The 25,360-nt window shown below is 42.7% G+C and overlaps 2 protein-coding genes and 1 pseudogene across 3 annotated transcripts; 2 read left to right on the top strand and 1 right to left on the bottom strand.

Moving 5' to 3' along the window:
* Positions 1-6,865: 6,865 nt before the first annotated feature.
* LOC308074849 (excitatory amino acid transporter 1-like) lies at positions 6,866-8,217 on the top strand (annotated as a pseudogene). Its single transcript has one exon. The product of its transcript is annotated as an excitatory amino acid transporter 1-like (transcript).
* A 3,945-nt stretch (positions 8,218-12,162) lies between these two features.
* On the bottom strand, positions 12,163-16,812 carry LOC308074221 (uncharacterized protein). The gene is made up of 6 exons (XM_080413573.1): positions 16,702-16,812; positions 16,027-16,141; positions 15,034-15,162; positions 14,477-14,559; positions 13,738-13,938; positions 12,163-12,592 (listed from the first exon to the last, which is right to left on the bottom strand). Exons 2-5 carry the CDS (start codon positions 16,127-16,129, stop codon positions 13,756-13,758), a joined length of 498 nt encoding a protein of 165 aa, XP_080269699.1. The 5' UTR covers positions 16,130-16,141; positions 16,702-16,812; the 3' UTR covers positions 12,163-12,592; positions 13,738-13,755.
* A 3,303-nt stretch (positions 16,813-20,115) lies between these two features.
* LOC308074848 (small ribosomal subunit protein mS33-like) lies at positions 20,116-20,436 on the top strand (the record flags this gene model as incomplete). Its single annotated transcript, XM_080414347.1, has 1 exon — positions 20,116-20,436. One exon carries the CDS (start codon positions 20,116-20,118, stop codon positions 20,434-20,436), a length of 321 nt encoding a protein of 106 aa, XP_080270473.1.
* Positions 20,437-25,360: the final 4,924 nt, after the last annotated feature.

Below are 25,360 nucleotides of genomic sequence, written 5' to 3'. Positions count from 1 at the left end.
GACATATACCACACAAAGTTCTGGACCACAGGGGCCTGTGAATCCCTACCGAGGTCCCCAAACAGGAGGTTTCGAATGACTATGCCCTGATGAATTCGAAGTGAGGTGCGAACAGCTGGTGATGTCGCATGCCAGATTAGGATCCCACAGTGTGGGTAAAGTTGAACTGAAGGCCAACTCACTTAATTAAAATACTTCAAAGATGCCAGCACCGCGGACACTACAGGATGGAGGGAAAACACACCTCAATTCAAGTTGCATAATTCTTGGTCCCCAAGGAGCTGCCATGAAAATAGATAGACATTGTTGAAACAAACCCCAGAAACCTCGTGGTCCCAGCACAGCACAGATATTGGCCTTGTCAAATCTGCACAACCGGTGACTGTGACTCTCAGAGCAGGTACCACGCCCCCTTGGAGAAATCAATATCACCTCAAGGACGCTGCAATTGAAGGCATCGAGTCCCAGATAAGGGGTCTAACACAAGCAGGAGTGTTACAAAAAACAAAAGACCCCATCAGCAACATGCCCCTTCTACCAGTTAAGAAACCTGACAACTCATACCGTTTAGTACATGACCTTAGGGCCATAAATGACATTGTTGTAGCATCCACAGCCGAGGTCCCGGACCCACACATCCTGCTTTGTGATATCCCACCCACAGCCACTTGCTTCACAGTCCTGGATTTGACAGGAGCCTTTTTTAGTGTCCCACTAGAGGAGGCCAGTCAGGGATATTTTGGTTTTACTTTCAAAAGAGAACACTTCACTTACAAACGTTTGCCCCAGGGCTATAAACATTCTCCTCATATTTTTAACAAAGTTTTAAAAGAGGATTTAGCTGATGTAGGTGAGCTAATGGACAGCACAGTCCTCCATTATGTAGATGATCTCATTATTTGTTCAAAAGACAGGGAAACATGTCATAAAGATTCAATTTTGAAATTTCTAGGTCTAGTACAATTTTCAGCTCCATGGATACACCACGATAACGGGCCCCCTTAGAAGTTTAATAACAGACACAGTCTCAGATAGATTGGAGGCTCCAGTGACCTGGACAGAACAGGCACTACAATCATTTGTGTACTTAAAGGAAAAATTGATGGAAGCGCCAGCACTGGCACTGCCGGATTATTCAAAACAATTTCTGTTGTACTTTTCTTCGTCAGCCGAGTGTACACATGCCACAGCTATCTTGACCCAGACTACAGTGGTTAACGGTAAACCCCAGCCGGTAGCTTACTACTCTGTTAAGTACTCAGATGTAGAGATGGGACTTACACCATGCTACAGGGCATTAGCGGGAACATGTTCAATGTATGAAAAGGCTTCAGCTATAACTATGGGTTATCCTGTAACTATCTTCGTTTCTTGTGACATTAAGAATCTTTTGCAGCGGGGCAAGTACTCTTTGACTGCGCCCAGAATCAGGGATGAGGTTAGGAGGTAGGCTCTCCAATCCCTTGTCCCTAACAGGCGACGGTGGGACCGCAAGGTTCCGAGGACACGTTAAAATTATTCTATAGTGCTGGGGAGGTACTGAAGGCCCCCGTGTCTAATGAAGAATGACTTTACATTCTACCGTGGTTTCGTCTAGTCGATGTGCCGACTGCCGCTAGTTGTAAGGCAGCACATGGTGCGTGGATGACAGTCCACACCTAACCGGAAGAGAGGACTCGCGGCTCACCGGTTACAGGCAAGGCTGGTGAAAACGGTTAAAGTTTCTATACCCATAGCGATAATGGGATAGGGATCAGACCGTCGGTTTCCTGCTCAGAGTGCCAATCACACTTTGAGTAAGGGATCGCTATCGACTGGGTCACCGGCCGGTCGGGTCGCAAGGCGGTAAATCCAAGAATTGCCAAGAAGGCTATGGTTGTCGCGCCCGGCTCAATGTACAGTCAGGCCATCATAAGCTGAAAGCGAAAGGACAGCTAAGTAGGCGAGTGGTGCTCCTGTGATCGGTGTTTTTGAAAAGAAGACACCGGGAAGCAGGAGACTGAGATGTTTGTCCAGGGGAGCCTGGGTAGAGACCTCAGATGGAAAGGGGTCCAGCCTGGGATTGCGCCCTGTTCAGGGAGATCCGAAGGACTTAAGCGGAGGTTAGGAGGTAGGCTCTCCAATCCCTTGTCCCTAACAGGCGACGGTGGGACCGCAAGGTTCCGAGGACACGTTAAAATTATTCTATAGTGCTGGGGAGGTACTGAAGGCCCCTGTGTCTAATGAAGAATGACTTTACATTCTACCGTGGTTTCGTCTAGTCGATGTGCCGACTGCCGCTAGTTGTAAGGCAGCACATGGTGCGTGGATGACAGTCCACACCTAACCGGAAGAGAGGACTCGCGGCTCACCGGTTACAGGCAAGGCTGGTGAAAACGGTTAAAGTTTCTATACCCATAGCGATAATGGGATAGGGATCAGACCGTCGGTTTCCTGCTCAGAGTGCCAATCACACTTTGAGTAAGGGATCGCTATCGACTGGGTCACCGGCCGGTCGGGTCGCAAGGCGGTAAATCCAAGAATTGCCAAGAAGGCTATGGTTGTCGCGCCCGGCTCAATGTACAGTCAGGCCATCATAAGCTGAAAGCGAAAGGACAGCTAAGTAGGCGAGTGGTGCTCCTGTGATCGGTGTTTTTGAAAAGAAGACACCGGGAAGCAGGAGACTGAGATGTTTGTCCAGGGGAGCCTGGGTAGAGACCTCAGATGGAAAGGGGTCCAGCCTGGGATTGCGCCCTGTTCAGGGAGATCCGAAGGACTTAAGCGTATCACAAACTGCTAATGCAGGAAGATGTTACAGTAGTTAAGTGTTCTACTGTTAATCCAGCTGATTCAGTACCCATAGAGTCGGACGGCTCACCCCATGACTGCATACATGAGGTAATGATGTACTCTAAACTCAGATCTGATCTGCAGGCATTGCCACTTCCAGACGCAGAACTGGAATTATGGACTGATGGGTCTTGCTACCGCATCGGAGAAACTTTAATTGCCAGTTATGCGGTGGTAAAGGCCCACGATGCAGATTTTATCACTGTAAAAGCGGAGATAATACCACAGCCATGCTCTGCCCAGTTAGCTGAATTGATAGCACTGACCGAAGCATGTTTGATGGCTAAAGGAAAACGGGTGACTATACACACTGATAGTTCATACGCCATGAATGTATGTCATTTGTTTGGAGCAATATGGAAGAGCAGAGGCTTTAAAGGCAGTACTGGCGTCCCCATAAAGCACCAAGAACAGATTTTAAAATTGTTATCAGCAATGATGGAACCTGAGAAAATCGCTATTGCGAAATGTGCAGCTCATAAGACGGATCACACACGTATCACACAAGGCAATAATGCAGCAGATGTTTCAAGTGCAAAAAGGCAAGGTAATGTGTTGCTAGTGTCTCATTAGGATTATTGATACGTGAACCCATGTAATGGGTCACGTCTCAAGAGGGGAGTGTGTCAGGAAGATAACTAAAGAATATGGCTTTTGGGCACCCTATCTCTTACAACAAGTTGACTACATGATAGGAAGGTGTATGATTTTTTTTAAAAAAAAGAACAATGTAAGACGAGGCATGATTGTTCCTCCAGGACACAAGTTTCTCTGTAGAGAAGTATTCCCACGCTTCGAAATTGCTATATGTCTTGCTTGCACAGGGAAATTGCACTGTACGTGTTTTCAAAACAGGAAGCAGAGCAGGAGGAGGAGTCAGAGAGGTCCGCTGCTAACACCATCAAGCCGGGTGAAGTCGTCCTAACCACTGGAACAGCAATACAGGTCAAAGGCTCTCCCACCTGGTTCCACTTTAATCACTGCATTAAGGCCCCCGTTGAGGAAGGAGACCTCAGCCCTACCGGACATCAGGATATCGCAGCAGAACCAGAGGCAGACGGAGGTCAATCAGATCTCCGTCCTGGGGAACCTACGCCTGACGACATCATTCACCCTACTGGTGAAACTGATCATCACCAGCAGCCTTCTCCTCCAGCAATTACCAGTGACAGCAACTACCAGAGCATGACCGAGAGGAACCAGACGACCACTGCATCGACCTACAATATGCACCACACGCAACCTTACCTCATCCCACAAGGAGTTCCGAATCCCAGTGCACAGGAAAGAGAGATTGAATTGAGTTCTTCTGCATACACTGATTCAGAGCTGTGCAACTTGGTGGAGTACAGGCACACTACAGAGCTGGACACACCAGAGGCTCTGTGTCATACCCCTTGAAACCTATTGTTGAGGTTATCACATTCTAAGCCCCCAGATGTGAACGAACATTACCTCAGAGACTGTACATTCTAAAGTTCCTGGAAAAAAAAAAAAGAAGCAGTGTTTCGTTTGTGGTGTGTGAGCGGAGTTCTGGGCTATGGTGCGTGAGCAAATCTGCAGTTGCTCATCCATCATGGACAGAATTTCAATCATGTACACATATTGAATAGTGCAAAAATGGACAACCAAGAAGAAGCTTGCGTTCGTTATTATAGAAAAAAAAAAAAGAAACACCAGAAAGCGCGCAGATTCCAGATATGACAAACTTGTTGGATGAATTGTAATAACTATGTTTTAATTTTACTTTCCTTAGACTTCGCTATATGCAGGTCCAACTGAGGAAGGGATTTCTATTCTTATTTTTCTATTTTTCTAACCAGTGAAGGTTTATTATTTTTGATGTATTTTATTCTTTCAAATTAACCAAAGATTGACTCCATAGCCCAACGACCAAGAAGGGAAGGCGAAACTTAACCAATCCACAGGAGATTTTGTCTTTTTTGTTTTAAAACTGATTTTAGTTGACACCTACATAGGTACCATCAGCCCGTGAATATCCCTTAGTGGAGAAATATTAATATATCTCCAAGAGGGGAATGTGGTATCTGATGACTGAAGGCTACAAGAAATATGAAATTATGATTTAAGTACATTGGTTTACTACTAAATTGCAGGCCGGGTAAATACTAAAGAAAATCACACGCCTGATATATCAATGACTAGGTGTGACACTGTTTTACACTTTCTATGGTAAGACAATAAAAGACAGATAGAATCAATTTAAATGTATGGAAATAGCCTTTTGTGTGAACAGACGTCCCAGTGGGAAACCTCTTTGAAGCAGGGGCCACTGGTGGCAACTATCGGCTCTGGAATGCAAGGCAGATGAAGTCTTTTGTCTGAGTTCCAGAGTCAATAGGCAGCTGCTGAACCATTTGACGTGAAGTACCTCACCTGTTTGAAGTATTTTAAACCTCTAGCTAATTGCTAGAGTTATACAGTACTAATAATTGAATCTAATGTGAAAACATAATGATATTCTGATATGAAACCTAGAACTTGTTGAATACACACACAGGATACATTGTACTAAGGATTTTCTACTCATACTGCTTAATAAAACTGGATTAAAGATTCACAGATTAAATAATCAACGAAGTTCACATACTGAATAGTAACCACCTAACTCTCTTTAAGTTCTTCTCATAGTAATTACATGCTGGCACACGGGAAAACTCTGAAGTGAGCTTATATTTTAATAAGACTTTATGAGTGTAACTTTGGGTTGCAATGATTTAATGAAATAACCTTTGGTCTTATTTTAATGTGTGTAATATATTGAATGTAGATAATTGATTGAAGCTATGTTTAATTAATGAAATGAAGGGACAAATGTACTAATCATAATACATGCTAAGGATTAAAAACAGTTGCATTTGCATTCAACACGCAACCGCTGCTACAGAGAGACAGGGTCTCTGTGATTGGCCGAGAATCATGTCACTAAGAGGCGGGGTTTTGGATCAACCCCGGATACAGTAACATGTGAGAACAGTATATATGCAGTAGCTTTGCTTAATTCATGGCGCAATACAACATTTGGAAATCGTGTATCTGTTCGCCATTTCTGACAATAAAACATTGTTTGGAAAACGACTCCCTCGGACTCTAAGCTTGTGAATTATTTCCACCAAAGAGAAACATTTCTGCTTCCGTCTTTTAAACGGGCTCAAGTTACGACATTCACATTGTGGGTTTTTGGCCACGGGACTTCAGCGGGAGATTGGAGATAGGTAACTCCCACCAAACACCAGCCATTATCCATTCTTGTTTAAGCATTCATCAATCACTCCATAAACGTTCAGATTGTGACAGCCTTGCCAGGCTATCTGTCATGAATGTGCATGGTGTCACGGCCCCGGGACAGCTTTTTATTTGCAAAACAGTCAGGTCTCCACAGAGTAAAATATGTAAAGTACTGTAGGCCTACTAAGTACACTTTTGCCTACTAAGTACAGTTTTGAGTATTTCCAATTTTTGGTACTTTTACTTCTACTCCACTACATCTCAGAGACAAATAATGTACTTTTACTCCACTACAATTATTTGAAAACTTTATTTATTAGTTACTTTGTAGATTTGAATTATTATTACAAAACATACATTTACCTCTTCAGCCCTATTTAAACTTTGGCTATTTGAAGATAGCCGATCTACAAGGTCACAACGCGTCGCATGCGACGCGTTGTGAGGGCATTAGAATATTTTTTTTTACCTTATGTAATATTTGACATGGAACTCCATATTTGGGTATGATTGACCTCATCATGACAAGATTAAACCCCGCCAAACAGCATAGAAACAGTGCGTTCTCATAGACATTGGGATTGACGTGGGATCTACAAGTATTGTAATCAATCAAGACTCACGACAACACTTGAGAACCAAAGCCATCCCTAATCACTAACAAACATCAGTGGTTGTTACTGTCTGATCGAACACCACTACTGAGGCGGGGGGCCCTGGGCCCAGTCAATCAATAATCAATTAGTTTTCTCCCAAAAGGACAACACTGGAACAGAGATCCAGTAGTATGAAGGAGAGGATTCGCTCCATCACCCGGGAGAATGTCAAAGACTTCCTAATGAAGAACCTCTTTGTTCTGTTCACCATCGCTGCAGTTATACTGGGAGTGATCCTGGGCTTTGGTCTACGCCCACTTAACCTCACGATGCCGCAGATCAAATACTTCTAGTAGTCTCCAGTCTAGTCACAGGCATCGCCTCTCTGGATAGCAAGGCATCAGGTAAGATGGGAATGCGTACAGTGGCTTATTTCATGGTGACCACCCTACTCGCTGTCTTCCTGGGCATCGCCCTGGTCCTGATTATCAGGCCAGGAAAGTTCAGTAGTGACAGCCCAGAGGTTTCCAGTGGGACCATAGAACCAATTCAAGCTGCCGATGCTATGTTGGACCTCATCAGGAACACGATCTCCCCAAACCTGGTGGAGGCTTGCTTCAGGCAGTACAAGACCGTGTACAAGAAGATCATCACCACCAGGAATGTGCCTGTGGCCCACAACATTACTGTACAGGAGACAGTGGAGGAGCTAGTTCCTGTTGCAGGTTCCTCTCCTGGCGTGAACATTATGGGCCTGGTGGTATTCTCCCTATGCCTTGGACTGGTCCTCAGCAAAATGAAGCAGCAGGGGAAAGTGCTCAGGGACTTCTTTGACTGCCTCAATGAAGCAATCATGAGACTTGTTGCCATCATCATCTGGTATTCACCCGTGGGCATACTGTTCCTGATTGCGGGGAAAATCATGGAGATGAACGACCTTGGAGAGATGGGAAGTCAGCTTGGGATGTACACTCTCACTATCATCGTGGGGTTTCTCATCCACGGCCTGTTTATCCTGCCACTGCTGTTTTTCCTGGTGACTAAGAGGAACCCATACATCTTCATCGGAGGATTGCTTCAGGCACTCCTCACCGCTCTGGGAACCGGCTCCAGTGCTGCCACCCTGCCAATCTCCTTCCGTTGTCTGGAACAAAACAATCACGTGGATAAGCAAGTGACACACTTTGTCCTCCCTGTGGGTACCACAGTCAACATGGATGGGACTGCCCTCTTTGAGGCTGTGGCAGCCATTTTTATCGCTCAGGTCTATAACATTGACCTCAACTTTGGCCAGATTATCACCATCAGTCTCACAGCAACCTTTGCCAGCATTGGGGCAGCAGGCATCCCTCAGGGTGGGCTGATTACCATGGCGATCGTATTGGCATCAGTGGGACTGCCAATGGACGGCATAGCACTGATCCTCATAGTGGATTGGTTCATCGATCGTGTGCGTACCCCCATCAATGTGCTGGGTGACTGTCTTGGGGCGGGCATTGTGGAGCATGTGTCCCGTGCAGAATTACAAAACCAAAATCCCTAAATGGTTAACCCTGTCAGTGAGGAGAATGGAGCAACGCTACTACCAACATAACTAAACACGTGCATAGGGTAGTGTGTTTAATCAGCATCCAATTTGTATGTTTCATTTGAATGGCCTAGCGTCCAGAGCAGTCCCGTTTATAGCACCACAATGCGTTCATTAAACACATTCATTTTATAGCTTATTAGTCAGCAGTGGGTTACATGTTTTCTGTCCATGTGAGCTATTAATGTGCAATTAAAATGTGTTCATAGTAGCCAAGTTAGCATCTATATCTGCTTGTTTATATTCATTTCAGTCTGTGTGCTAGTCTATAAACAGTGGTTCTCAATGTGGGGTCCGGTGACCCCCATTGGTCCTTCTTGGGGATCCAGGGGGTCTCCAGCAAAGACTGATAGCTAGTAGTCTCACAAACCAGACTGTTGCCTCCCACACTTTTCAAATGCTTCCGTCATAGTCTGGAGCACGGAAGCTCTGAAAATTAAGGCAATAAGAAGATTCTGCACTTTCGATGCCATCAAATCCAAGATGTCATGTTGGGTTCCTGGTTGGAATTGAATCGCTTCCAGGTGCCTGGTGAGTGTTCTGTAGCTGGGTATTGGGAATTTCATCTCTAGATTGTGTGATATTTTCGTGAAGTTTAGACTTTGTTTGCCGTCTTTGTCAGTAAGATGCAAATATGTGACATAAAAAAATAAACAAATCTACCTTTTCTTAAATATTCATACCCACTGACCCCTGTGGCAACTCTGACTTTTAAGGACTTGGTTATTGTTTCAGATGTCCATTTGCTGATTCTGTATACAGACTCTGGGTGGGTGAAATCTACAGTATAACAGAGAGGAATTGAGAAAGAGAAAGATTGACCGACAAGCATGGGCAGCAACTCTATCACCCTTATACGACATCCTACCAATCACTCAGCGGTGGCCTGTGTGTGCTGTAAGTCAGCAGTTATGTTTAGAAATTGTAATATTGTATTTGAATCCCCTCTCCTAATCTTTGCCTACAGTATGTTCAGACCCCAGAGATACAGTATCTCCCTACCGATCTGGTGTAATATTAAGCAACCATTTCAGCTGTAAGTATTGGACACTTCGTAGAACAGGGCTATTGAATTAAATTGTTCAGGGGGACACATTGTCAGAAACCCAAGGGGCCGGGAGCCATTAATCTCATTATATGTACACTTGACACAACACGCTACCACACTTTCACAACTTTTATTTAACTACATTGCAAAAGTAACATACTTTGCATGTAAAAGTGCTCAATATCTGTGCAACAACTGTAAACATGCTTTCTTGTTTAGAACTCAGCTAGCTACATCACACATCTCCTCAAAACAAATTTATAAGAAATATAAAACATCTGTGAAAAAGCTGGGCTACTACTAATGAGAGAGATGGCACGTCTTTGACTGGGCAATGGCAGAGAAGGAGGGTTCATAGGAAGTGAGGGCTACCCACAAACAGTGATGCAAATGTTTGTTTGTCAAGGAGGCATGGATGTTTGTTTTGGCGTTCATGTGAGAGAAGCTGGATTCACAGGTGTATGTTGATCCGAACATTGTTAACACAGATATGGCCAGCTTTTTTGTGTTGGGGAATTTGTTCACATGAATACACTTTGTCCAAAATGTTGTGAATCCCTCTTTCTCAAATGCCTGCTTCAGAGCAGATGATGCTTGCATGTCAATTATCGTCAAAGTCAATTGATGAAAGGAACTCTTGCCCTTTTGTGGAAATATCAGATGCATTGGCAAATGGGTTGCTCACAAAATACAGCAATTCTTTGGGCATGTCAAAGTCATCAAATTGTGCTGCAAAGTTATGCCTCAATTTATCCAAGAAATCTGACATTAATTGAGTGACTGTGGCACTTGCTGATGACCTGATATAGTCACTAAGTGTGGGGAAGTGGAGCATTCTGTTAGTGAGATGGACGAGGCGCAGTTAGACCTTCAACAACATCAACCACTGTTTTATTTCTACCCTGCAGTCCCAGATTAAGTTAATTCAAGTGATGAAAAATGGTGTGTTTAAAAAGCACATAGGCAGGCCTATCTGACACAAACCGCCATCCTCCATTTGCGACAGAAATGTGTTGGCTTTCTTGTGCTTGCATTCAAGGAGAAAAGTTTAAATTGCCTCCCTGAGGGCACATACTCTCCTCAGGGCATTGCCCTTGCTTAGCCACCGAACATCATTATGTAACAGTAAATCACTATGATCAGCTGACATATCGGCAAGTAGTTTACGAAACAGTCGGTGTTGAAGACTGGAGGTCGCTCTGATAAAGTTTATGATATCCATAACTGAGTCCATTGTATCTTTCAACTCACCACTGAGTCGGGCGCACAGCACGCTCTGGTGGATCAAGCAGTGAAGTGACTTCATCCTCGGTGCATTGTCAGACAGTCGCGCAGACAGGCCTTTAACTCTCCCGAACATGGAGCACCGTCTGTAGCTAGCATGTTAACATGCTCCAAATTAAGCCTGTTGTCTTTGAAAAAAGCAACAATGTTCTCTAAAACAATTTCACCAGTTGTACTTGTATGTCCTTCCAGTGGTATTAGTCCCAGGATGTCCTCTCTGAAAACGTCACCATCGAAAAAACGCACAAATAAACAAAGCTGAGCTACTGTATGTCAGAGTTATCTGTGGATTCGTCCACAGCCAGCAACATACAGTAACATCAGCTTTCTTCAATTGATCCAAAAGAGTTTCAAAGACGTTTGTGGCTAAAACATCTATCCTTCTCGCTGTTGTGTCTGAAATGGGTATTGACTTGATACATGACATCACTTATTCTCTCACTTTATCCTCCGTTACCACCTCCTCCACAGCGGCAAGTATGCATTCTTTTATCATCTCGGCATCAGTGAATGGCATTTTCTTTTTGCCAAGGATCCATGCCACACGGAGAGATGCTGCTGTTGCCTTCTGCTGGACAGTACATCCTTGTGAATTTCAGACGTGTTTTCTCGTAGCCTGCAGAGAGAGTTTTGATCCTTTCCTGGCGAATAGCTGAACCTGGTGGATACTTGTCATCAAACTTTTCGTGCGTTGTTGTGAAGTGCCTCCGCAGGTTGTAATCCTTTGCGACAGCATTGATTGTGTTACAGAGACACATTGGCTTGCCCTCAGGAGTTTCAATGTACATATATATACTCGGTCCAGTCTTTATTAAACTGACGATTTTCTGAATAAACTTTTCTTTTTCTCAGTGTTGATAGTGCCATGGTTACACACCAGCTAGTCTAGTGGAGGCGAGCTGCAATGTTTTTTTTTTCAACACACGTTCAGGAGAGCTGCTTCCTTGTTGTTCCTCTGAATCTTCCCTGCTGAAAAAACCAGCTTAGACCAGCCTAAGCTGGACCAGCTGGTTTTAGCTGGTCTTGGTGGTTGACCACCTTAAGGTGTGTTTTGGACGTCCAAAACACACCTTAAGCTGGTCTTGGTGGTTGACCAGCTTAAGGTGGTAGGTTTTGCTGGTTTAAACTGGTAGCTGGTTTAAGCTGGTAGCTGGTATTTTTGATGGTTTAGCTGGTTTAAGCTGGTAGCTGGTATTTATGATGGTTTAGCTGGTTTAAGCTGGTAGCTGGTATTTTTGATGGTTTAAGCTGGTAGCTGGTATTTTTGATGGTTTAGCTGGTTTAAGCTGGTAGCTGGTATTTATGATGGTTTAGCTGGTTTAAGCTGGTAGCTGGTATTTATGATGGTTTAGCTGGTAGCTGGTTTAAGCTGGTTTAAGCTGCTATCTGGTATTTATGTGTATTCAGGTGTATTCTGGATATGCAGTGACCACCTTTGCTGGAGAGGATGCATGATCATGGTGAATTTCAGCCAGGTGCCCACAGCACGTGGTATATTTAAAAAACAGTAGCCTACAGTAGCCTATATAAAAGTGAGCAAAATCCACAAAGTCATAAATAATCATGTATCAATTTCATACATAACAATAATTTATTAAACACTTATAAAAAACCCTCAAAAACAACATTTAAATAACAAATAAATGTATAAATAAACACATAAATACATGAACTTCAACCTGAGGAACACACTAACACACACACAGTGTTCAAATGACTGGAAAAGAGTGAGAGAATATGAAAAATCGGACAGATCCGTCTTGATTACATGACTATGGAGATACTGTATACCGATGTGTGTGATGTTTGGAAAACATCTGTAAAGTTGCAGCCAAAAATGTGTCTTGCAAAAATCGGCCTGCTGGTGGCGCTATAAAGCATTACCCCCCCCTACACAGACACACAATTTCTTGTCCTTTCTATTGATGTCCTGGCCATGGTCCATGGCCTTCCTCTTTGTGAGAATGTTCTGCCCCTGCAGCCACCAATGGAAACAGTCTGAAAGAAAACAAACAAGAACCCCCAACAATAAAACAAATATAATTAGCAATATACTGCATGGGGTGAGTTAAATGAATTGTGATGTTTTGAGAAAAACTTAAAGTAACTTAAACTTCACCCATTTTCAACCTTATCTTCATATAACTAACTGATCCTCGCTAATGTACATTATACAATGGCACCATTTCTGTCTACTCGTTCTGCCACTCATTGGTGGAATGTGGACAGTTCAGAAACCTGCCTACCAGTGACATCACCAATGGAGATTCCAAGCTAATAGAAACTACAGTGTGTCTCTACCTGGAAAGTTTGCATGCAGAAGTAGAAGCCATTGTTCTTGCATTAATAATGAACAAATAAAGTTGTTCTAAATGACCAAACCTGCCTACCGATGATGTCAAAGGTAGGCAGGTTTCTAAACTGTCCACGACCTATCAACGAAACACAGAGTGAGTAGACATAAATGGTGCCATCTTAAAATGTGTATTAGTGAGGACCAATTATATGAAGATGAGTTGAAAATGGGGTGAAGTGTTTTTTTAACCCCGTGTTTCAGTTCAGTTAGAAAACATGCATTTGAATGAAAAAGGTGGGTGGACAGTGGGCAGGCAATAAGTCAGATGGCTACAATGGACAACAACAATTTGGGGGAAAAAGCTACCCCTGCCACACATGCATGTAGGGCTGCCACTACCAATTATTCTACTTGCGATTATTCTATTGATTACTTTTTTGATCTACAAGCTCACAACACGTCCAACGAGTTGCAAGCTTGTAGATCGGCATTTCTTTCAGCCATAAAATCAATTTTATTACAATAGAGTATTTTCTTTTATGATTGATTAATAAGCTTAATATAATCTCTTTTCCAGAAGGTGACATTCCCGTTTCCCGATCAGTTTTTCATAGCTTCATTTGATTGGCTCGGCAGCAGATATAAATTGGAAACAACCAACATCTCCATATGTGTTTCTGGTTGAAACAGTATGCTGCTGAGACAACCAAATGAAGGTATGAAAAACTGAACAGGTAACGCTAACGGGAATTCCACCTTCTGGAAAAGAGAACTACAGTCATGCACAGAGCAGATTGAATTATGAGATCAAGTCATAATGAACCCCCCCACCCCTCAGTAAACATACCTCTTCTGAGTCCTGCGGTCAGGGGGGTTTGGCCTCCCCCTTGCTAGTGGGGCATTCTTTGTAAGGCTCCTGCATGGTCTTCAGGGTTGTTGTCCCCCAAATGGCAACAGCAAGCTCCTTCATGAACAGGGAGTCCTTGGTGTTTGCTGCCACCATCTTCCAGATCTCCTTTTCGAGCCACACACCAGAGCCAATCTGGACCTGAAACAGAAGAAAACAACACATGTTTTAGAAATTAAAAAACATTTTACCATGACATTTCAGACTCATTTTTGACAAAAGCAGGCCCACTTCAAACAGAATTTACTGTAAAGAAATTACATTTTCAAGGACCCCCAAATGTGGACCCATTTAGAAAAGAGTTGGTGCCATGGACCTCCAATAGAGAAGATGTTAATTGTTGGATTACATTTAGTACAGAATTCTACAACTGTCTATACTGTAGGTGGGGAGAGTTGAAGTAATTCTTATACAGTACATTGTCATTGGATTACATTCTAGCTGGTAAAATAGTAGTGAAATTAACCTTTTCCACCCGGCATCCCTATTTTGTTCATGCCATAGGCAAAACTGTTCAAAAATAGTTCAAAAATAGCAAAACATATCTGATCTACAAGCTCACGATGCATCATGACACGTTGCCTATTTTTTAAATGATAACTGTTTCTTATTTAGCTGGGGACACTGTGGAACCCCACTTTTAAGAACCACTGTCCTACACAGTATGTTTCTTCAATACCTTGTCACCGTTGCCGTCAAACATCCCAGGTGTCGATGCCAACTCGTCTGACTCGGGGGAAGAGGAAACGGAGGAAGTTGCAACTGAAAATGTAGAGAATCATATTTAAGCTCCTTTTGGCAGTATCACAGTACTTATATTGTACACATTGTCACCATTTTCCGTAGAACAGTATCACTGTCTAAACACACCTATGCTGTCACTGGTTTGCTTATCTGCAGCAGGGATGTCAGGCTTTGCTGCAGAGCTATATTGGGGCCCTTCCTCCAGTTTCTGTTTTGCAATCTCTAATTTGTTGCATCTTAAAGCATGAACAGGGTACGGAAAAATAAAAAATAAAAACTGAATTGATGTATGCCTTAGTAGGATACCAGTTTAATAATGAGCCTAGCATCTGTCCACTCCATTCAACATGCTTTCTATATAATGTTTTTTAACATTTGTGGTCAAGATCTAAGTAAAAAAGAACATGAGAACAAATAACCAACATATCGATATATACAAAAAGAGAAGAGCAAACTCATGCAACTGTTTCGTTAACATTAGTCATTGCTTACTTAGTTTTAAGATGCTGTAGGTCCAGCTCCAACTCTTTGGCCTTCTTCTGGGTATGACTGTACTTGACATTTCGTCGTGGATAGCTTGGGGAACAACAGCATCTCCACCGTATTCAGACGAGTCAGAGTCTAAAGGTAGTGCAAGTAATATATTTTGGATAAAACAAGATGTTTTTTGTTAGAAAGTTAAAGTGGAATAAAATGTAATTTTATGCAACCTGTATCGTAGAGTATATTAATACAATATAACTTATACAATCTGTATGTTAGAGTATGTTAATACAAATAATACAATATAACTTATATAATTGGGGTGGTTGTATTTAGTCTCCCTGCTCTTCTATTGAGACATTTAGATAGTGTCAAAGGTCATGTCTCACCTAGACACAGGATCTGACATGAATTTTGATCTGATGGTCAAGATTCAATGTATCACCTGAGCAAGCAGGCAGGCTCTATTAGCTCAATGGTAAAAGGTTACAGCACTTGCTCAGGAAACCGGGTTCAAATCCGGGGTAGAAGAGGAAAGTTACATAGTGCAGCTTTAACCCATTAAGACCTGGGGCCGATTCTAAAAATGCTCTCTAAATCCTAAAAGTTTTTTGAACATAAAAGGAAAAAGATTTGAGGTACAAATGTTCACTTTAAAACATATATATTCAAAGATTTTCAAAAATAGCAGATCTACATGCTCATAGCGCGAGCTTGTAGATCTGCTATTTTTGAAGCCAAAGGTCTAGCCAAAGAAATCAAAACAATTACACAGATGCGTTCCTGGTCTAAATGGGTTCAAATTTTGTATGCCCACTTCTTTGTGTCATCACTTCCAATTGTAACTTATTTATCCTGTATCCTGTATGAGTTCTGATTGGTTAAATTTGGTATTCCTGGAAATGCATTTTCGGCTTACTAAAGAGGTGGAGAGTCTGGGAGACCCCTGTTACTGAACAAGCAATGATTACTTTAACATTTAACAAAACAATATCACTTTACCTTCAAACTGTTTTCTTCTCTTTGTGGGAGGGGGGGGGGGGCATAACACATAATGGTTCTCTTCTTGGGTTCCTTTTTCTCTTTTAGTAGGGCTGCAAACCATTCATTTTGGCCACTGCAGCCAAAGAAATGTGTAATAATAACACACACACACACACACACACACACACACACACACACACACACACAGACAGACAGACAGACAGACAGACAGACAGACAAGGGAATCATTAATGTTCAGAGTTCACAGGATATTAAAACACTCTGTAGCTTCATCACTGAAAGCGTGTGTCCACACACACACACACACACACACACACACACACACACACACACACACACACACACACACACACACACAGACACACACACACACACACACACAGACACAGACGTCATATTCTGAATTTAGTTTTGAGCGGCACATAGGCAAGCAGTAGTGGCCTATAGTATAAATTATATTGTATATTCCCACTATAATTTATTGTAATTATTGTCATAATCCCTTTATCAAGACAAATTAAAAAACTAAACAATGTGTAGAGTTTACTTGGGTCATGACATGAGTCACTTGTGATTGACTTCGAACACAGCAGCCTACGCACTTAATTATCAATACAGTAATAGTAGGCTAAAACGCCTACATAAATAGTATTTCTGTGTGTCAACACTCACCTAAAATGTCCGCCGCTTCTTCTTCTTTCTTTTATCTTCTCTGAAGCCGGTTTATAATTATTTTTGATGAATCCAAAGCAACGCAATAAACTTTCTACTGAAGTGAGAGCTGCAGCCTGCAGGCAGCTCGACTCAGATAGCATTCATTCTCCCCGCGTATCGCGAGCGGTAGTTCAAGGGTCACGAGCCTGCTGAGACAGTGTTGCCAGATTTTGTGAGAGAAATAAGCAGCCAGGTCTGTGAAAAAAATTAAGCCCAAAAGAAGCGACATTTAAACCTATTTGAAAATAGCCGATCTACAAGCTCACAGTGCGTCGCATTTGCAACACATTGTGAGCTTGTAGATCTGCTATTTTCAAAAATAATAAGTGAAATATTTCACTAATATTTACAAGCAACTTTACAGAAAAACAAGCCCAAAGTCACTTATAATAAGCAGATATGGCAACACTGCTCAGGGCCCATAAAGGGCCCGCTTCTCTGTAAAAACAGATGTACAAGCTCACAACACGTCAAATTGCGACAAGATGTAGATCTGTAGATCTGTTCATTTTGGTAACCATAGCAAAAAAAAGTGTTATTTAGAATCAAACTAGCATATTATTTGCCAATTGCGAAATTAAGTAAATAAGTTTGGATGAATGTTGTCATGATAATAATAATACATTATTATTATTATTATTATTATTATTATTATTATTATTATTATTATTATTATTATTATTAAATATAATATTTATGTCACATCACACGAAAAGGACAAGAAATGTAAAGTAAAATACAATACAATACAATACAATACAATACAATACAATAAAATATACTGTATATACTGGGGGGGGGGCAATTGTAACAGAAGAAAATCTTCACAGTCTAATGGCAGGTATGATGTCTCCCCGGGATCCAAACTAGTTAAAATAGCAGATCTGCAAGCTCACAACGCTTGTAGATCTGCTATTTTCACTGCATGCTTTTTTTTATTAATTGATGGAATTTCTTAGATTTTGTATTTATTTGTTTTTTTATTGATGAAGATTTTAGATTTTTGGGTGGGAAATGTTTTGAAATAATATAGTAATATATTTTTGTAGGAAACAAAAAAAGGGATCTTTCCTCGTGATGTGTACATGACCCACAAATGGGCCCCGACCCACTGTTTTGGGAAACACACACGTGATCTAACCCAGTGGTCCTCAACCCTTTCAGGCCGCGACGTCCCAAAATAATCATATTTGAACTGGGGACCCCCCACCCTTAAAGCACTTGGAATGTAGGAGTTGATGCATTACGTTTAGTTTGACTCTATTGTGAAAATAGCAGATCTTCAAGCTCACAACGCCTCGCAAGGAAGGTGTTGTGAGCTTGTAGATCTGCTATTTTCAAAATGTTTTCTTATATTATTATTATTGTTAGACAATTTGGCCAATGTTTGACATTTTTTTATAGTATAGTTTGTTGATTACTTTTGATGCAGTAATGGTGTTTTTTTTGTAGGTACTAAAAAGGTCTTAAAGGTCCTTAAATTATCACTTCACTGTCATCTGGGGACTGGGACCACCCCCAAATCACGTAGGGACCCCCCTGGGAGTCCCGATCCACATGTTGGATCGGGATCTAACCAAACTTGACCAGCTGCTAAGCTGGTCTTTGCTGGTCTGTCCAGTGTCCAGCCATCTGACCAGCTAAGTCTAGCTGGTAAGCTGGTCTTTGCTGGGAAGTCCACCCATTTGACCAGCAAAGACCAGCTACCAGCTTGGCTTTGCTGGTCAGTCCAGCCAGCCAGCTGGCTGACCAGCAAAGACCAGCAGAATCCAGCTTAGTGACCAGCTAACCAACTACACTGGCAAACCAGCCTGACCAGCCTGACCAGCTTGTCCAGCCTGGTATGCCATCTAAACCAGCTTAAGACCAGCTAAGACCAGCTAAAACCAGCTAAAACCAGCAACCACCATAAGCTGGTCTGTGCTGTTTTTTTCAGCAGGGTTCTTCTTCCTTTTCTCACGTCTTTTGGATGCATACCGCCACCTATCTTCCCGGAGGATGTATTGTATAACATGCTATTTTACCAGCACTTTGCTAGTGTGAAGGATTTATTCATTGTGCGGAACATGTCAGATATAGATTATGATGATGTCTGTGTTCATATGGCGAACGACTGTGGTTGTTCCAACCATATGGGGGTAATAAGTAAAATAAGTTTACTTACGGGCCGCCTATTGAATAGCCCTGTTACACAGTACACACAACTTGTGTTGCATTGGCCCAGACAGGTTTACATTTTCAACTAGACTGCACTATCGGCCACACCCTGATCATGATGTAACATAGTTAAAAGTTTCAACATGTTGAGTCCAATGCAACACTAGTCTTAGTAACTTGTTTGTGGGGCCTTGTTTACCCATACTTATTTTATGCCTTTGACCTAGCCTGGTTCCAGACCATAGACCACTCTCTGAGTGGACTGCCTCTTGGTCTGGTGTTGTAAATGTGAACCTAGGATTTATTCGGTACAAAATGTATTGTCCCATGAGAGTCGGAGGACGGGTGGGGATCCCTTAGGATTGGTTTAGGGAAATTAAGAGGCAGTCCACTCAGAGAGTGGGCGGGGTCTACGGTATGGAACCAGGCAAGGCCTCTCATTCTGTGGACCTTAATGACCAAATGAATAGAAAAAACACAAACAAAAAGAATAGCATGACATCACAGGTTTTATTTGAGCTTTTGGGCCTGTGGGTCCCCGACTATAAAGATTACAACAGAAATGCAATGATATTCAAATACTGCATTTGGTCCAATGCATCTCCATATACTGTATGGACATGTACAGACACATACAGAAATCTCTGTATATGGGCATAAAATGGACACAGTTAAATCGCCACGGCAACTCCAGCACAATATAAACACGCACGTATAGAGCCGTGTTAGGCAGTGTGCCTTCATGATGTCAGAGGGATGGAGATGTGATGTAAGATATCACATTTGTGGAGGAGAATTCAGGACAAGTATTTGCATTTATGGGTAGACTATAATTCCAAATAGGATGTATTACTCTCTTATCTCCTCATTAATATAGGTAATCTTTCTTTCCGATATTAGGTTTGCTATGGTTAGCTAACAGTTGAATTAACAGTTATTACATTAGAACATAGATTAAAACAAAGCAATGCAAAGATTAAATAAGAGTGTTTAGGCCCGGACCGCTACCTAGGCTCTAAAGTAGTCTGACAGCATGTTACGAATTTGAGTCCCGTTCCCGACGACCTTTGCTGCGTGTCTCTCCCCGTCTCTCTCTCCCTCTTTCCAGTCCATCTTCTCTTAAAATCCATCAATAAAGGCAGAAAGTTTAGCTTTACGGAGCAATATTTCGGAACACATTAGTAACATTTTCATTTGAACTGGCAACAGTGGGAGATGGCTGGTCTTTCCAGTTACGCTGTCCGCATGGCCCGTCTCAGTGGCCGCATTTTCGGGGATGTGGTCCGTCTGACCGACACCAGGTCCATGAAAGTGGTGCAGCTATTCAAGGAGCCCCCCCTGGCCCAAAGGAAGGAGGTGTACAACTGGTACCCCCAACACAAGATCTACTATGCCATGACCCAGAAGCTGAGGTTTATGGGACTGTTCAGAGATGAACACGAGGACTTCAAGGAGGAGATGCATCGTTTGAGAAAACTGAGAGGCAAAGGAAAGCCGAAGAAGGGCGAAGGAAAGCGAGCTTCTAAGAAGACCTGATGCTATTGAGGATAGCCTTGATGAGCCTGGAGCTTCAGGCCTGCAGAACGTCAGACTGCGTTATTATGAAAAACAATTGTAGTTATCCGCAATACAAATAAAAAATTAGGCTTTACAAAAAAAATCTAGTAAAACTAACTTAAATCATAGAAGACATGTACTTGTACATGTGCGCAGCTGTCTGAGAGATTGTCTATTGACAGCCAGTCAACAACTCCAGTCTTGTGAATGACAGGCAAAGGAGAGAAGGGGGAGGATGGAATGGGGGACATTGAGCAGGAGGAGGAGATGGAGACATGGGAGGCCCATGACGGCGTGCTGACTGGGGGCAGAGACGGAGCAGCGCTGTGCGCTGAGGGGGTGTGGGGTGAGCAGGTGGTGAGGGCAAAACGCTTGCCATCCGTTCCCTGGTGGACGGAGCCGGAGCTGCTGGACTCGGGCACCGTGGCCCGTGAGGCGGGAGAAGAAAAGGGCTCTTCATCTGAGGCATTAAGAACTAGATGGTATTTTTTGGCACAGCTGAAAACAAGCACATGTAAAAAACAAGGACTAAACTTAACAGTAATGCTGCGTCAGTCTAGAAAGTTTAAACGATAAATTCCGAGATCAAAGGATAACGAGAAGGCAACGATACCTACTGCGTTCTGTTCGAAACCACGTTAAGCAGTACAAACAAGTAAGTTGAACAATCACAGGAGTATTAATGCTGTTGTGATTGCAACGAGGATTGGCTGTGAGATAAGTGAAGGCAGGTGTAATGGCCGAGATAGAGGGTGGTCGCCACTCACTTGTGTTGCTCACAACTTCATCAGTTGTGCTTCAGGTGTGATTGCCAGGCAGGGAGGGTGATATTTGTCACTGCATGTACTCCTACGGGCTGGGGCAGCACCTGTCAGCAGGGAGTGTTGGGCGGAAGAGTAGGACGAAGGCTCTACAATGTAGTCTACATCCTCCCAGTGGGGCTCCTTACTGCATGGCAGGTGAGTTAAGTATCATTTATAGTCGGACGTAAGGATACGTAACGAGCGCCGGCGCTCCTTACGTTGTCGTTTTTGTCTCCCCCTCCGTCACCTACGGCTCCAGGATTTCCTTCCGTGCAGTCGACATTCACCGTCAGGCCGACGTGCACGTTGACTGTAGTACCACTGGCGCCCGTTGGGAGTATAAGGGGAAAAAAGCTGTCCTCTACCCCTCTTTCTCAAAAAAAAGACCCACGTTGGTGCATGACATCACTTCCACCTACTGGAAGTGACATCTCAAAGTGTCTTAAAGCAACAGTGTCTGTGTCATGTTCAGAACGCGAAGATGACAACAAAATCATCATTCAAAGAGCAACTTTGCCTACTAGTGCGGGACTACCCATGGCTCTATGACTGTTCAAGCCCAGAGCACAAGAATAAAAACACAGTCCAGGGCAGCTGGGGGCAGATTGCCGAGGTATTAAATTCAGACGCAATAACAGTAGAAAGAAAATGGAGAAACGTCCGAGACCGTTTCACACGAAAGTTAAAGAAATACAACTTGTCGAAGCGAAGTGGTGCTGGCGTTTCCCTCGCCGATGTCCCGCAAATCTTCACGGATCTGTCATGGCTAAAGACCTACATTTCGCACCGAGATACATCCACAAACTTCCCGGTCAGCGGCGACATGGTAAGCAGCAAAACAAACATTCCGGTCATCTTTTCTACTTGGCAGACGTCGTCTTTCTTTAAGTCTTTACAACAACAACAAAAAGTAATCGAGCCTATTGATTGACTGAATACTTTAATAGACATACATGTAGGGTGCCAAGCATTGTTTTTGTCTAAACCTAATTGAAAATAGCAGATCTACAAGCTCACACTGCGACGTGTTATGTGCTTGTAGATCTGCTATTTAAAAATAATCTTGAAATGAAATGTGGAATATTTAGAAAGATTCTAACAACACAAATCTGACTCATCTGACACCAAACATTTAAAGATGGGGGATTAGGGACAAATACATATTCATTTGGGGGTCCATGACATGAAAATATTTGAGAACCACCAAATAAGCAACAACACTTTAGAAACAAGCCCAAAAAAAAACCATTCATTAGTTTTTGTGGTGCAATTTATCAATACAAAACACTATTGAAAACTGAACACAGTGAGATACAGTTGAAATTGACATTCTCCACTATCTGACTTCTTTATAGGCACACTCTGATGAGGAGGACAGTAGCAGCTTGGGAGCATCTGAGAGCCTCAGCCTAAGTGAACATTCTCTCATTTCGCAACCTGGAACTCCAACACGCTCCAGCCAACAAACCCCTGCACGACCATATCCTTCTGGCCAGCACAGGGCTTCTCGACCTGGAACTCCAGCACTAGCAGCCTCCCGCAGCCTAACATACTCCAGGCAAGAAACCCCGGCTCAGCCCAGGGCCACCCCAAGCCAAGGAGAGCCTCTCCCCTGTCCGTCTGGCATACAAACCTCAGCTTCCAGTTCCCAAAGCACTCCCAAGCAGAAGAGGAAGAAGAAGAGGCCATGCGTAGAGGAAGAGGAAGATTCTGCCCTTTTTGCAAGACTTGTGAACATAGCCAAGGAGAGAGAGAAGAGAGAGAGACAGAGCGCAGACAGACAGGAGAGAGAGGAATGCCAGCACATGCAACGAGGCCTTATGGTTTGTCTCGGTGAGTTCTTCAGTAGTGTTGGGCCAGAAGAGGCCGAAAAACTTGCGCGGTCGATCCACCGACTGATGGCTTCTTATTGGCAGCAAGAACCACCGCAGTACTAGCACATGATTTTGCTGCTGAGATCACACACAATGATTTTTTTCAATGCTTGTTTTAATTTGTTTGCATTTAATATAGTTTTTAATATTTTTCATGTGTGCTCTTAATTGTCTCCGCCAGGCCGAAAGGCATGGCGAGAGAGTATGTTTTACCCTCCGTCCGTCCGTCCGTGTGTCCGTGTGTGTGTGTGTGTGTGTGTCCGTCTGTCACCAGCTAATCTCCGCCACCGTTGACTTGATCGCAGCGAAACTGTGCACACACACTCCCTGGATGCCAATTCCGAACTTCCAAATTTTTCACATGGGCCTTTTATAGCGCCACCAGGAGGCCGATTTGTGCAAAACATATATATATTTTTTTTATTTTACTAAAAATGGCTTCCAAAGTTTGCAGGAGTGCTCCATTTTCAACAAAATGCCTCAAATCATGAACACAGCATGCAATTTCGGTGAAATTTTGCACGCATATTTCCACTATGCCGAGGAAGAAATGCCACTTGAAAAATTTCAAATCAGCCTCATGGTGGTGCTATAACAGGCCGATTCATGTTTTTACCTATAACTGCACCGATCTGTGTAAAACGTTGTATGCGCACTCCCTAGAGGTCAAGGAAAACCCTTTGCCCTGCATTTTTCCCATTTGCCTTTTATAGCGCCACCAGGAGGCCGACTTATGTAAAACACATTTCTTTATATTACTCCTTTTGATTTATCCAAATTTCACGCAAATCGGTACACATGATCTCCATAGTCATGTGATCAAGACGGATGTGTTTGATTTTTCATATTCCATCCTCATTGGCTAAGATTGACATCTAAAGTTTGTAGTAGTGGCTTGTTTTGAACAAAATTCCGCAAATCATGAACGCACCGTCCGATTGCGGTCAAACTTTGCACGCACATTCACACTATGCTGAGGAACAAATGCCACCCTTTTAACATTGGCCTGTTATAGCGCCACCAGCAGGTCTAATTTAGCAAAAAAAAAAGTTGCACAAAATGCCTCAAACCATGAATGCATTGTCCGATTGCCGTGCAAGGCCTAAGAACAAATGGTACCCTTTAAACATTGGCCTATTATAGCGCCACCAGGAGGCCACAATAACCTACCTGACCTGGCGGAGACCTGTTCTCCGAGGAGCACTTTTTCTAGTTTTGTATTTTGTCTTGTGTTGTTTTCTAAACATTTGTTTGCATTTAATCTAGTTTTAAAGATTTTGAATTTGTGCTCTTTGTGCTCTTAATGTATTTTATCTTGTGTTTTATCACTTTGCTGCTGGGAGACTTGGGAGTCTCTTCTGTATTATAAGTACACTTGCAACTCAGGTCTGTTTCACTACAAAGAGGGTTTTCATTTCCACTCATGTTGAGATCTACAATACAACTTCTTTGTTGATAAATGAATGTGGAAAATACACAGCAGATGGACATCACAGCAAAACAGCTTAGCATCAAAATCAGTTTAACCCCTGAAACCTATTTTATACATCAGCATACAACAATGGACAGCAGGTATCTTGTCTTGATGAGAGCACCTGTTGTGAATATGAACAGTCTGGATAATAATCCATGATGATGAGACTTGCCATTATATTCTGATTTGAGTAATGAGGTGTCAAAGTGGAGTAAAAGACATTTTCTGGTTTTAAATGTATTGAAGTGAAAGTTGTGATGAATAGGCTATAATCTCAAGTAAAGTATATAATCTCAAGTAAAGAATAGAAGTATTGTAACAACTGGGAATACACGCCAAATGTGACCAGATGGACACTTTTGGATAAATCAAAGTGACTATGCCACTCTCTTAAGGGGAGAGACCCTGAACAAACTATGCATTTGCTCCCCACACAAGTTGGACAAGACGGACAGAGGCTTTCGTGTGTACAATCATATGACCACTTTATTTAAATAGATAGCAGCAGAAGAGTCTGATCAAAGTATCACCACTTATTGACCGGGGGGCAATAAGAACATTTTCAGAATACACTGCACACTGATAAAATAACACTGCACACTAAAAGTGGGGAAGGGACAAGAACGGTCATCAATGAGAAGATACAATAACTGAGGACTCTTATAAAATCTGAAGCAACAGTGAGGCACTTGAATAGCAACTATAAACGATTAAACTAAAATAGAGGACATTTCAAAAAAAAAATTGCATTG

The sequence above is a fragment of the Gymnoscopelus braueri genome, assembly GCF_963280865.1.
Source record: "Gymnoscopelus braueri genome assembly, chromosome: 19".
NCBI classification, from domain to species: domain Eukaryota; kingdom Metazoa; phylum Chordata; class Actinopteri; order Myctophiformes; family Myctophidae; genus Gymnoscopelus; species Gymnoscopelus braueri.
Note: the sequence above shows the minus strand (reverse complement) of the source record. Positions and strands in the feature narration are given on the sequence as shown.

What these genes read in the sequence shown, in the direction of transcription:
- LOC308074221 (XM_080413573.1), bottom strand. Translation starts at nt 16,129, where the DNA reads ATGGTTTGCAGCCCTACTAAAAGAGAAAAAGGAACCCAAGAAGAGAAC. An exon ending in GAGAAGAAAACAGTTTGAAG is followed by an intron (nt 15,163 to 16,026) that starts GTAAAGTGATAT and finishes CACTACCTTTAG; the next exon opens with ACTCTGACTCGTCTGAATAC. An exon ending in CTACAGCATCTTAAAACTAA is followed by an intron (nt 14,560 to 15,033) that starts GTAAGCAATGAC and finishes CTACATTTTCAG; the next exon opens with TTGCAACTTCCTCCGTTTCC.